This window comes from Octodon degus, unplaced genomic scaffold (genome assembly GCF_000260255.1).
Source record: "Octodon degus isolate 3935 unplaced genomic scaffold, OctDeg1.0 scaffold00034, whole genome shotgun sequence".
NCBI classification, from domain to species: Eukaryota; Metazoa; Chordata; class Mammalia; order Rodentia; family Octodontidae; genus Octodon; species Octodon degus.
In genome coordinates, this window is record NW_004524610.1 from 727,473 (window position 1) to 740,138 (window position 12,666).

Consider the following 12,666-nt stretch of genomic DNA (forward strand, 5'->3'; position numbering starts at 1 on the left):
TCTCGCGACACTGCTCCCCGCGGGGGCCTCGATCTCGCGACACTGCTCCCCGCCAGGGCCGCGGCACGCTTTGTGTCTCCTTCCCCCGCCAGCGTCATCCTCTGTGAGCCCCTCATCCTCACACATACACCAACAATACATATTTTGGAGAAAAACATACAGTCCAGGGGTGTTCATTACAGAAACTAGAATGGTTGCCTGACTGAAGCAGGCAGGGCATAGGACAGCTCAGGAATTCCAGGGCAGAGTGGAACACAGCCAGAAAGAAGCCCTCAGAGTCCAGCGAGGAAGATACCCGCAGCTACCCCCACTCTGCACGGGAGGTCCCCGCTGGGGGGAGGCGGGAAGGGGCAGCACTGCCTGCCACCCAAGTTCTGCCCCTCACTACTGTAGATTCTAATTCGAGGGGCACAGATTCTCTTCTTGAAAATACTGTGTATATTAGAACATATAACTTCCTTTTCAGGGAAGAGTACAACACAGTTAAGATGACCTCTGTATCACCTTGTATGCGCATCCCACTGTAACACTGTTTAATTCACACTGGGAAGAGGCTAGAAAAGCCAAGAAATTAATTTTACCTTCAAAGCCTTCATTTATGACCTCATGGGCACCTGCATCACCTCTGTACTGAGAAATGTCATTTAGGGTAAAATTTCGGAACAGCTGCAGCTGGGTTTGGATCTTACGGAAAGCAGGCCGTTGGTCCGGGTCCTGAGCCCAGCACTGAGCCATTAAATTCCACCTGGATGAAGACAGAAAAGAGAATGACAGCTGGATACAATGACCAATAACTCGGGTGAGGTCATTTTAGAAATGGAACTGGAGTTATTATCTATTTTGCAAAATTCATATACACAAAAGGAACAAATGCCTTCTTCATTTGAGTTGCAGCGTTACTCCCCTTCATAGGTAATGCCTTTCTTTGGAAAAGCTGACATATCAACAGTTTTTAATCTACGTAAATGGATAGTTGGAAATTCCTACCCCGCACATCATGAAAGCTATAAACACTGTTGAAGAAGCAGACTTAAGACCTTACATACAAAGACAGCTGTGACTTGAAGACATGAAGACATACATTTTAAATACAGATGAAGAGGAAGGGAGAGATATAACAAAAGCTGGGACTGGCAGGATAGCTCAGCTGGCTAAAACACCTGCTGGGGCAAACTCAGGCGCAGGGGACCACGGTTCGATCCCCAGCACCACATGCTGAACCAGACCCGCCCTTAAGGTGGGCCTAACCAGCCATAAAACAAAAACAAACAGAAGCTAAGAGTTGCTCCATGCGGCCCTTTGCGGCAGCACCAAAAGCAGAACTGAGCCAGAACTCTCCCTCCTCATCCTGAGGGTGACGCTAGCCCGTGCCTGTGTCCACAGCTGCTAGGCTGACCTCCCTTCTCCTGCAGGGTTGTCTGACAAACGTCCCTGCCGCACCCCTCACTGGGCAGCACTCGGGGGCAGCGCAGACAGAGTGCTTCCTGGCCCTGCAGCGAGTGGTGCCAGGGACGCTCGCTCAGCTCTCCTGCCCTGTGGGCTATAGTCAGTTCTTGTCCAGAGCTCCCACCTCGTGGAAGAGCGGGCGTGATTTTGTTCTGTGCAGCGCAGCTTAGAACCCAGCCCGGGCTCGTGCTCTAAGCAGTCTCTCTGGCAAGGGTCGTGCTGCTCTGGCTGCTAACTAGTGTCTTATTTCTAGGCCACCCCTGCTCCCTCTGCCTCCTTTCCAAGGTGGTGCAAGAACACTGGCCGCAGGAGGCAGTGCCAGCAGCACAGGCACAGAGGCTCTGAGCCCACCGTGCCTTGGAGCTTGGTGACCTGAGGCTGGTCCCCTCGAGCTGCCCTCAGTGCCCAGGAGCTCTCACTGCTCCTCTGCCCTTCCCCCTCATGGTCCTCCCTGGTGTCTCTCCAGTGGAGCTTCTCTGCAGCTCTACCATGCCCTAAGCATACTGCAGACCGAGGCCCGCCAAGCCGATCTCTGTTGCAATCCACAAGATGTTTCCTTCAGAATCTCCAGCTCTTAACAAAACGTTCACACCTCCCGGGAGCTCAGAGGAAGTCTGGCAGCGTAGGCCAGGCCTTCTCCATCTGGGCACGCAATCCAGCCCCTTAACAATGCCAAGGGTCCTCATGTCGGGGCGGGATCCCCTGCTCAGCGACCTCCCAGCCATCCTCCTGAGCTGGAAGCCAGGGGCACGGCCCATGGCCTCCGTGGTTGCCCACCTGCACTACCTGGAGCCTGCCAGGAGGCTGAGGACTCAGGCACCAACATCGCACTCTGCCACTCCTGCCTACATGACTCTTTGCTGTGCTTTCCTGGAGCTTTGGCTTAGACTGTCTGTATACAAAATTGTGTTCTTTGCTGACTCAACCACAGGAACAGCCCTTTAACACTGGCAAGGAGCTGAAGGCTTCCAGACAGCAAGTCTGTCTTCAGGTCTACTAACTTACTAAAATGGCCAGGGATTGGCTTTATTTTCTGGAGCTATGGAACACACTGGGGGCCAGAGAAAGGAACTGATAAATAAACACAAATGCAAATGTTTAAGAATATTAGCACTACTGTGTCAACAGAAAATACCTAATTCAAGTTACATTAAGCATTTTTTTTAATGCTAAAGAGAATAACCTTGAGTTCAGAGCCATAGAACACTTTAGGAAGCTGCTTGCAGAGGTCCTTGTGAGCAGGTGACACTTAAACCCAAGAGTGTCATAGGAAGGTAAGATGCCCGTCACGGGGATGGGTGTGGGCAGAAGGTAGGGAGCTCCCTGGCAGGGGGAGAAGCACGTGTGAAGTCCTAAATTTGCAAAAGCCTTGACACATCTTAGTATCTGAGATGAAGCCAGAAGGTCAGTCCTTGAGGGAGAGAATGAGATGGCTCAGAAGAGGAAGGCAAGCACACACAGGTCACACGGACCAGGGCAGCAGCAGGGCTCTCGGATGCTGCCCTGGGGAGCTGTGGAAGGTCCCAAGCTCCTTGCAGTCCTAGAGGATTGCTACTGCTGACAGCTGGACGGTGGCCACGAGGAGCCAGCTGTGAGCCCTGAGGGAAGCCCAGCTGAGATGCGACGCTGGACTGGACTCAGTGCTGCAGAGCGGGAGCACGGCTGCGCACAAGCACGGGATGGTGACACAGAAGCCAGCCTGCATGCCGAACTTAAAAGGCCTAACATCTACGTTAGGAACCACAGTGCAACCTCCCATCTCCCATGTGGTATAAAACTCTACTTCTGTTTATTCCGTTCTTTGACCAGCACCTCAGGGTAAGCCCAGAAAACTGAATGTTGGGCTATATTTATCTGATGGCTTTCTGTGTTACAAGGAACTGACAGTCTCAGCAGAATGCCAAACTTGGCTCTACTTTTAAAATGTTCAAATCATAGCTGAGAAATAAAGAATAACCTAATCTATTATGTATTTCCCTATAACCTGTGTTTAGAAACAAAGACAGCATACAGATTAATGAAAGGGCATTAGACTCTGAGATAAGATATTGCAACCGGCACCATGTCACAGAACTTAAACCAACAGTTAAACCCAAAGCTTGGTGAAGAAGGGTCATCCTGAGAGGTAAAAGGATGGAGTAAGGAATTATGAATTTTCACAGGAAGCAGTCTCTGAGCATAAAGATGACTCAAAGATATTGCTATGATATAGACAAAAAGTTTCCCAAGGCTTGACATATTTCAGTCATGAAGTTTTTACTTATTTATAATTTTCTTAATTCTACAAAAGATTCAATATATTTAATATGATTGCTTAGAAGGAGTGAAAAGAAAAGAAAGAAGAGAGGGAGGAAGGGAGGATGGACAGAAGCAGGAGGAGAAGGGCTGCCATCCTCAGGGCCACCCAGCCTTCCCACACACCGGGCTCTCCCCTGCTCACCACACTCTCAAATCTCAGACTGTCTTCTAATCTGTCCTCTGTACACCTAAGCCTAGGGGACAATTTGTGCTCTCAGACAATAAGCTGGTGATAGAAGAATTAAAATGCCTTTAAGAATTTAATGATCCTTAAAAATACTATTCTTCTTGAAGAGCCCCCTTTGGCTAGGTACTCAGCTCAAAGTCCTCAGCTCGTCTGGGAGTGCTCTGCTCCTCTCTGCCGCCATCTTGCTTTCTTCCAGAACATCAAGGGCTCACTGACTGTGTTCAGTATTAGGCCCTAACAAAGCACATAATCTGCAAATTCCATAAATTCTCTTCCTGGTTCCACCCAAATCTGGGGACCCACTTGGCATTACACCTCTTTGAGTGAGAATAAGCCCGTGGGCCTCGGACACCTGAACAGCCTCCTCCTGGCTGCACTCACCGCATCTGTCTCAGAGCCCAAGGCATACCTTTGGACTGTGCACACTCTCTGATCCTCTGCTTCCCAGCACCGCAGAGGTGTGCGGTGGGCTTTCCCTGTATGCCTGAGCCTAGGGGAGGGGCAGGAACGCTCTGAACTCTAATCCCATGGATAGCTGAGCACAGCACAGATTCACAGCTCCTGACCTGGGAGCGGCCAGGTGCTGAGCACTGCAGCGGTGAAAAGAGGCACAGCCGGGCTCCGGGCGGGCTGTCAGCCCCTAAGCTGGCCTGTGATCTTGGAGCTGCTTCAGGTGGAGCTCTGCTCTCTGTGTCCTTGAGGAGAGGAGTTAATCTGCTCCGTGACAACTTAAGGCCTGGCCAGATGGGGTGGCACGGCTGGACCTCCCCTCACAGCACAGCTTGTTTTCCTTGCTTGCAGCAACCTGGAGAACCCTAGCTGGCCCTGCAGTACCACAGAGCTGGAAACACTGCTCACCGTTAGCAAGGGTGTTCAGGGGATTTTCCAAATGCCAAAAAGAAAATTTTGATCTCAAGCAAGCCACATTTTCACAAAAATGAGAGCAATAATGTACTCAACTGATGAACTAGTCAAGACAAAACTAGAGGAACCGGGTGTGGTATTGCACGCCTGTAATCCCAGCACTTGGGAGGTTCAGACAGGAGGATTACTATGAGTTCAAGATCAGCCTGGGGGCTACAAAAGTGAGCACAAGGGCAGCCCAAACTGCATAGCAAGACCCTGTCTCAAGAATATAAAATAAAAGACAAAACTAGACAGATCATCTTTCTCTGCTCCTAATCAAGAGTAACTGCCCAGCACTTCTTCCTCCTCTTCCTAGCTGCATTTGTGGATACCTTAGGATACAGCAAAATTCAACATTTCTTTTTCTGCTCCACAATACAGCAATTTATTATCTGCCTTCATCTTCCTCAAACAAATAGTCGAACGCTATCAGTCAAGATTCAATAATCTACTCCTGAGGGGCCCTTCCAAAAATGCTGTCCAATTATAAGGAGGCATATTTCTTCCTCTGAGGGCAGGGGATGAACCAGATGAATCGGAAAAGCAGAAGGAAAAATTTTCACGGTTGGAATTCTGCAGGAATCTGCTGAGCTTTGACGGATGAGTAAGGGATGCAGGACTGTTCAGGTGGCTCTCCAGTTAAACTGCGTTTCATGGTTAGATATGCTAGGTCCCCCCACCCCAAGCCCTAGGTGGAAAGATTCAAATGTTGTATAATTTCCCATTTCTTACTCATAGATTTTCCTCTTCTTCCCCCGGAAGGCTCATGAATTATTTTTTAGACACTGTTACCAAACTTGGTCAGGCATAATCACATTTGATTTCCCTGAAAACATCCCAGAGACTATAAAAGCTGGATCCGAAACAAGTAGCAATCTGCATCCTCTTCTAGCTCTCACAGGTAGAGCACTGAGCCAAGAGCCCAGCTCTTAATCACCTTTGGCTGGCTCCAGGCTGAATAATCCTCTCGGGCGCCCCCGGGGTACAGCCCACACGGCGCTCTCCCTCTGCCCTTGTCCGTGTGGCAGCTTAGCCCACAGCTCCAGGGGGCTCTGCACTCGGGACACAGACCAGGATACCGCCGCCCTCAGAGACTGCTGTGACCCAAACGCTGCATAGGAGGCCTTGTGTGTCGACAGAGCTCACACTGGTTCCCTTAGAATCCTCCAAGGTAAAGCACCTCTCAGGCAAGACTCTAGAGATGAGGCTTCTGCCGAGGTGGCGCTCGAGAGCGCTCGGCACCCAGCACAAGTACCTGGCCACTTTTGTAATTAGACTGAAATCGCTCACTGTTCTGGAGTCACTAGAATTCGATAGTGGCCACAATCACCTTGATAGAGTGACTAGTAGATATTTTGTGTTGACTTTCCAAATAGATCACAACTTGCATAATACTCATTGACGTGGTTCCCGTCAGTTGGTATCCCGTATCAAAAGAAGCAATCCCACTTTAATATAGTCCCCTTTACTAGAATCTTTAAAATGCAAATTAATATATTATCCAAATCAAATCTCCCCAAATAAAACACGCAACTTATATTTATTAAAATTCATTTACCAAAAGGATAAATAAATCGTACTCTTCAAAATGCTGTACCTGGGGACAACCCACTCGGGCCCCCCTTCTGTCCCTCTCTCAAACAGGAACTTTCTTTCCCCCAATAAATATATTCTACTCTTAACCTCCCTTTCTTCCTAAAATTCATTCTTCGGTTTTAGAGAACACAAACCCATCCCAGGAAACTTTCAGGTCATGAGTTTCATCTGATCCCCTGTATCATTTAGAGGCCATCCACCCTACATCAGTTTTTCTCCCTGTGTCATTTGGAGGTTCCTACCGAGATCACTGGACAGAAGTATGAGTTAGCTGTTCTTTCAGAGATTCTGGATTGGGACTTGCTTAGGTAGCAAACTTTTATGCTTCAAATGTTGATATGTCTTTGCCACTGCTCATAATTGTTCATGCTTTGCCTCATACAGCTTTGTCTCATATAGTTCTGTTAAAATTGCTTATGCTTTGCCTCATATGGTTCTGTTAAAATGTTTGACAAAATGTTATTGATAAATCTAAGTTAAAATATGGAAATTTTATAAGGTTATGATATTTCTTTAATGAGACATTTTATGACTGTTGTGTACTTCTATATGTTGTGTTTGAACTAGTTGCTAAATGTACTGTGGTATTCCTAGCTTGATTTTAGACACCAGCACTAGAAACAGTAACGTTTGTAAGCTTCCTAGTGGACTTAATGTAATCTTCTGTAAAATGGAACTTTTAAATCTAGCTCAGATTTTAAAAATCTACATGCCTATATATGAAACACAGGACTCCTTTTGCCAACTAAATGATATCAGGTCGGCAACCATTCTTAAAGACTCAGAGGACAGGTTTCACTGGGATAGACTGGTTCTGATCCCCTTCTACATACTAGAGGGAATATCAAGCCTGCTCTGTTTCAGTTTCCTTTCTTTGACCTTACTCCTATTTTCCCCACCTCTTTGTACTTTCCTTTATAGAGGTATGTAAAAATAGGAGAACAATATAGACTTTCCCAACTAAGTGAAGCCCTTAGTAAATGAGCATTTGTTAACACTGAAATTAAAGTGACAGGGAAGTCACTTTAAAAAAAAAGGATACATACTCCATCTCTGGGTCAGATGAGACAAAGAGGACTATGCCCATCCAGAAGGACACATACAAAAGCCACATCCTGGCTTAGTGTTCTGGGCAGGACTCCTTCAGGAGACTAAACCTGAGAAATAGTGGAGAAAACTGATTTCTGGGTAACATCAGAAGGAGCTATCTCCAAAAGCAGCACACTTATGGGACCAAAACACATTTAGTGGGAGGGAAGGATCTCTAACTTTTTCTCCTAGGTCCAGATATCATTTAGGTGCATAAGAGCTAAGTTATGGCCATGCTGGCCCTGTCCCCAGGGCGTGCTGAGATGGTAATTGAGACTGGGTGTGGTGGTGTGCACCTTCAATCCAACTCTTGGGAGGCTGCAAACAAGAGGATCACTATGAGTCCAATCTAGTAGTAAGACCCCGAACACCTTGTAGACCCTTCCCTAACATAAAAAAGAGCTAAGTTATGAACTTTAAAACCTTTAAAGTGCTAGGTAATCTTCTTCAGGCTGTTAATTATCCCTTGTAGAACTTGGACAAACAGTGGTTACTCTGCCAGCTAGTAAATGCTCCTAAAGCAGCTGCCACTCTTTGAAGCAGAGGACAGGTTTCCCCAACCATACTTTGGTGAATGCCCACTGAAGCCTATGGCTGATGGAATGTTGACCAGAGACACAGGAGGATTCCTTTCTGGAGACTGAGCTCTGGTTATGTGGGCCAACAGAAACTGAGAACATCTGAGGTGGCATGGCCAGAGTTACTCTCTGGCGGATACCTAAAGGTGTTTGGTGAAAACTGCCTCTTGACCACTGAAAGATCTCCACTCACCTATTATAGTTTTTTCTCTTTCTTCTAGTAGACTAGGAATTCTACGTGAGCTTTTCAGTAGAACCCTTTAATGAGCCACTCCAGAAATTAGGCTGAGGCAGCTTGCAATAGTTTACATTTTACAGTGGCTATCAGGGGAATGATTTACATCTGTGAGTTACATGTTAACTAAGAGTAAGATTTTTGTCAGCCTTAAATATAAGTTTTACTTGTGAGCTCCAAAGACTTAATATAGCCTAGTCCTTCTAGGAAAGGCTGCCCTGTGACTAGATGGAAGAACACAAGTGTCTTGGAGATTTCTTTGCTGTAGAGCCCAGGGCAAAGTTCCTCCAGTCAATTGTCTCTTTTATCTACCTCCAAAGATGGTCTCTTTTACAGTACAGCAGGAAAGTGCTCTGTTTCCAATGAGCCTTTTTATACAATAGTTATACTTTCTTCTGTAGACATTACTGTCACCACACCAACTGTAACATATTTACAAATATTCAGTAAGAGTAAGTGCATTGTTCACACGGTTCAGGAGACAAAAATCACGTGCCAGTTTGAGGGTGGACATACTGGTCAGCTCTTGTCTCCCTTCTCCCCAAAAGCATCCACATGCTCTGGAGTGGCCTACTCAGGGAACACCTTGGGGGGGAATCAATCAGAGGTAAGGTGGGGATGTTCAGAGCTCTCTCTTTTTGCATTCCAGATTATGGGAATCTCACAGTCAAAGTCTCTTACTCCTTCAGTATGCATCATTATGCATTGGAAGACGTTTGATCCATACATACTAAAAAAGAGCTATTTAACATTTCTATGCATGTGTGCATGGCCTATGTACACCCTAGAGCCAAAATGAAATGCAGAAGGAAGTATCAATTATGACACTGTTTTACAACTAGAAAGATACTGTAAAATGCAAAATGGTAAAAAAAAAAAAAAGTTTTATGTTCAGATTTTGTTTGCATTAAGAAAATCATTGTTATCTAGTTTTGAAATATAAATGTGAAAAAGCTACAACTCTTATTGCACAGGTCCTGCTTTACCTTGGTCTTATCTATCCAGTAGAAAAGTATGAAGATGAAATATAGGAAGTAAAGCCATGTTGTTATGTTGAACTGTGGGGGACTCAGGTCAATAATTTCTGACACTGCCAGTTAAACAGAAGACCCAATGCTATTATGGGCTACTGGACTCTTTTAGAATATTTTGCTGAGTTTACACACCTATAATATTCAAATAACGGAACTTAGAAAAAAAGGGCTATACAGATGAATGTCCGTTTTGTTACTGTGTATTCAAAGTGGTTAGGATAGATATATAGTTACATTCTTTTAATGAATAGAATGATTTGTTCTAATGGTGTTTGTAAATAGGATCTCAAGTCTGCATCTTGTACAGCAATTAACCACTAAGAAGAATATATGCAGTGTGTTATTTGTTGAAACTGTACTTCCGATTTGATTTGAAACTGTCTCATTGCTGTTTATCAATAAAATTTTGGGGAAAAAAAGAAAAGAAATATAAATGTGAGCGACAGGAGAGCCAGGCAGCTCAAGTGCCTAAGGCATTCACTATCCTGGAGCCTAGGGCTGCTCTTCCCTAACCTTCAGAGCCTAAGGACAAGATGGCCTTAATTACAGCCTTGCCCACCATTACTGAAAGTAAGGTTTCCCCATTTGCTTTTCTAGAGGATAGAGCTTCTAGACCAACTGTACTCCAGCCCTCTACAAGGCTACACCCATCCTTAGATAAGTTTATGCAAGTTCCTCAAGGATGATATCCTTTAAAGAAGTAAACAGGCAATTTAGAACTTCCAGAGTTCATGCACCTTCTTCTCTGTGACCTAAAACAGAAAAAGTCAGATCTTAAAAAATCTTTAGATGATCTTGACAAGTACATTGATGTCTTTAGATTTATTCAGACTTATAAACTAGATTGGAGAGATGTAATGGTAATCTTAAACCAAGCTTTGACTTCTAGTAAAAGGCAGCATTACAAGCTATTACATTTTGAGATAAATATCATATTGTTATAAAGAGCCAAGAGATAGACAGCCAGTGGAACTACCTTTTCCCACTGGAGCCCAAGCTTTCAGACCCCTGCTGGCCTAATAGCCAGGCAGGAAACTAAGAAAGACATTTTCTTTCAAGTGTGTATTCTTGAAGGTCTAAGAACTAGAACCAAGCCTTCTAGCTATTTTAAATTTCAGCTATTTACCAGGAGAAAGATGAACACCCCTCAGCTTTCTTAGAATGTTTAATAGAGGGACAGATTATTCTTACATATAAATTCATTATGCAGTCAGCTCCAGATATTAGAAAAGCAGTTACAAAAGATAGATTTTGCTCCAGACAACTTACTTGATACTTCAGTAAAAACTGCTTATTAGTGTCCTATAATCAAGATTGGGAGAAAACCAGGGAGAGAAAGCAAAGAGATAAAAAAAAAAAAAAAAAAAAATGGCTGCCTATCTTGCAGCCTCAAAACAGACCCTAAGGCTGATTCTCTGGGCTCCAAGAAGATCTCAGTGGCAATGAGGTTGATCTGCTACTGCTGTCAGAAGCCAGGCCAGCATGAGAGGGACTGCCTGAAGAGGCCCACAAGCCACGCCCTGCCTGCCAAAGCAACTACTGGAGGTGAGACTACACTCTGAGGTGCAGCCTGCAAAGCTCAGACTCAGCTTCCCAGGTGGTCCAGCAGGACTGAAGGGCCCTGGGCCTGCCTCCTCCCTCTGGCCAGGCTGTTATCTCTACCTGCTATCTCCACGGAGGAGTCCTGAGTAATCATGACTAGAGGAAAACCCAGCCTATTGCTGGCCATTGGCACAGGTCTCTTTGTCTTTCTCCAACCCTGACCCTCCTTCCAGTCATCGTACCTCAATAGAAATAGACATTAAGAAACATCCTGCTTTAGCTGTAACTGAGATAGTGCAATATATATTCAGGTTGTTTACTAATGAAAATGATGCTGAGACTGATGTTTTACAAATGTAATATATATGGTTGTGCATATATAAGACTTAAAAAAGTATTTCACTAGTTAAAACAGATCCCCAAGAAGAGATAAAATTCTGTCAGCATAAAGTTCTAAAGACACTGGCTACACAGTGCCCAATAGCTTTGGGCCTATAAATAGAGCCAGGCCTTGTATTTGTGACATAAAATTCATCCTCAGTGTTAAGAGAAAAAAATCCCTTGGCAGTGCCCCTTGCTTACAATGGAGGCCATGTCTAAAACACTGAATGGAACATTGGTTTAATCTGACTGAATACTATATATTTCATGAGAAGTGTGGAAGTTCGTCTGGTTGATTTTTGATAACTCAGGTATTTCATGTTGATAGTAAATACAGGTGTGACCTCTTAATTAAAGCTAGAGGGACTTATAACAAACTGTCAGACTCCATAAATAAGGGACTCTAAGAGCTAGTGAGTTACCATTGTTATACCTCAAAAGTTTATAAATTTACTTATTAGTTCAAATGCTCATGCTTTGATTATACATGTTCTAATTTCTCAGAAAATTTGTTCTTTCCTAGAAGTTACCAAACCCCAGGAAGTCGTACAGGTAAATCTATAGCAAACACGCTAGATTACTTTAAGATACCTTCTACTGGATCCAGCAAATTTTGTCTATAGAGATATAGTAAGGCTTGAGCTGTCCATCTCATACAGCGCAGGTGAGCTGAGCCTTCTCAGGGTTTGCTGTTATATGTCAAGAAATCCACTACAGACCCAGTCCTAGCCCAGGTCTGGTGAGTTTGTGGAGAGCTTCCGGCTACCCTGCGCTAGCAGGACCTACTACTGGTCCCAGACCAGGCCCAGTGTGGGTGAGACCCTCGTCCACCCCCTTGGGATGGACCCCACCACTCCGCAGCACCTCCCCCACCCCGCCCACCAAGTAGGAACTTCCGCCGCATTCTGGGTACCCCCAGACCCAGTCCTAGGCCAGACCCAGTGAGTGTGTGGGAGAGCTGCCTCTCACTCCTACTCCACCTTGTCCCCTCCAGTCTCAGCTCAGGCCTGGCATAAAGGCCTGGGGTGAAATCCTGCAGCTGCAATCCCTGCAGAGAATGTAGAGGATTGAACCACCCAGCTAGTCCAGGAGCAAAAAATCTTGCCAGAGGAGCACAACAGGCTCACCCTAAAGGGAGCAGTAGGAAGGAGCTGACACAGCAGCCAGACCCAAGCTAGGCAAAGCTGGATAAATCCAAACTTTGTAGACCTGCACCTGAACTTCACTACGTGCGAAGGTTATAACTACAACAAAGATCTACAACAAAGGTCAGAAGACAGTGCTAGGCAAAATGACAAGAAGGAACAAAATGCAACCTCAGAACCCAAGCCCACCCATAACAAGTGCAGAGGACACTAACACAGAACAAATTGG

General features: G+C 45.4%; 1 protein-coding gene across 1 annotated transcript in view; it reads right to left on the minus strand.

The window, feature by feature from the left end:
• Ros1 (ROS proto-oncogene 1, receptor tyrosine kinase) overlaps nucleotides 1–12,666 on the minus strand; it is a 145,184-nt gene that overhangs the window by 6,594 nt on the left and 125,924 nt on the right. The window contains exon 43 of the mRNA XM_023714195.1: nucleotides 582–745. Coding sequence (XP_023569963.1) covers nucleotides 582–745 — 164 coding nt within the window. The remainder of the gene's footprint in view (nucleotides 1–581; nucleotides 746–12,666) is intronic.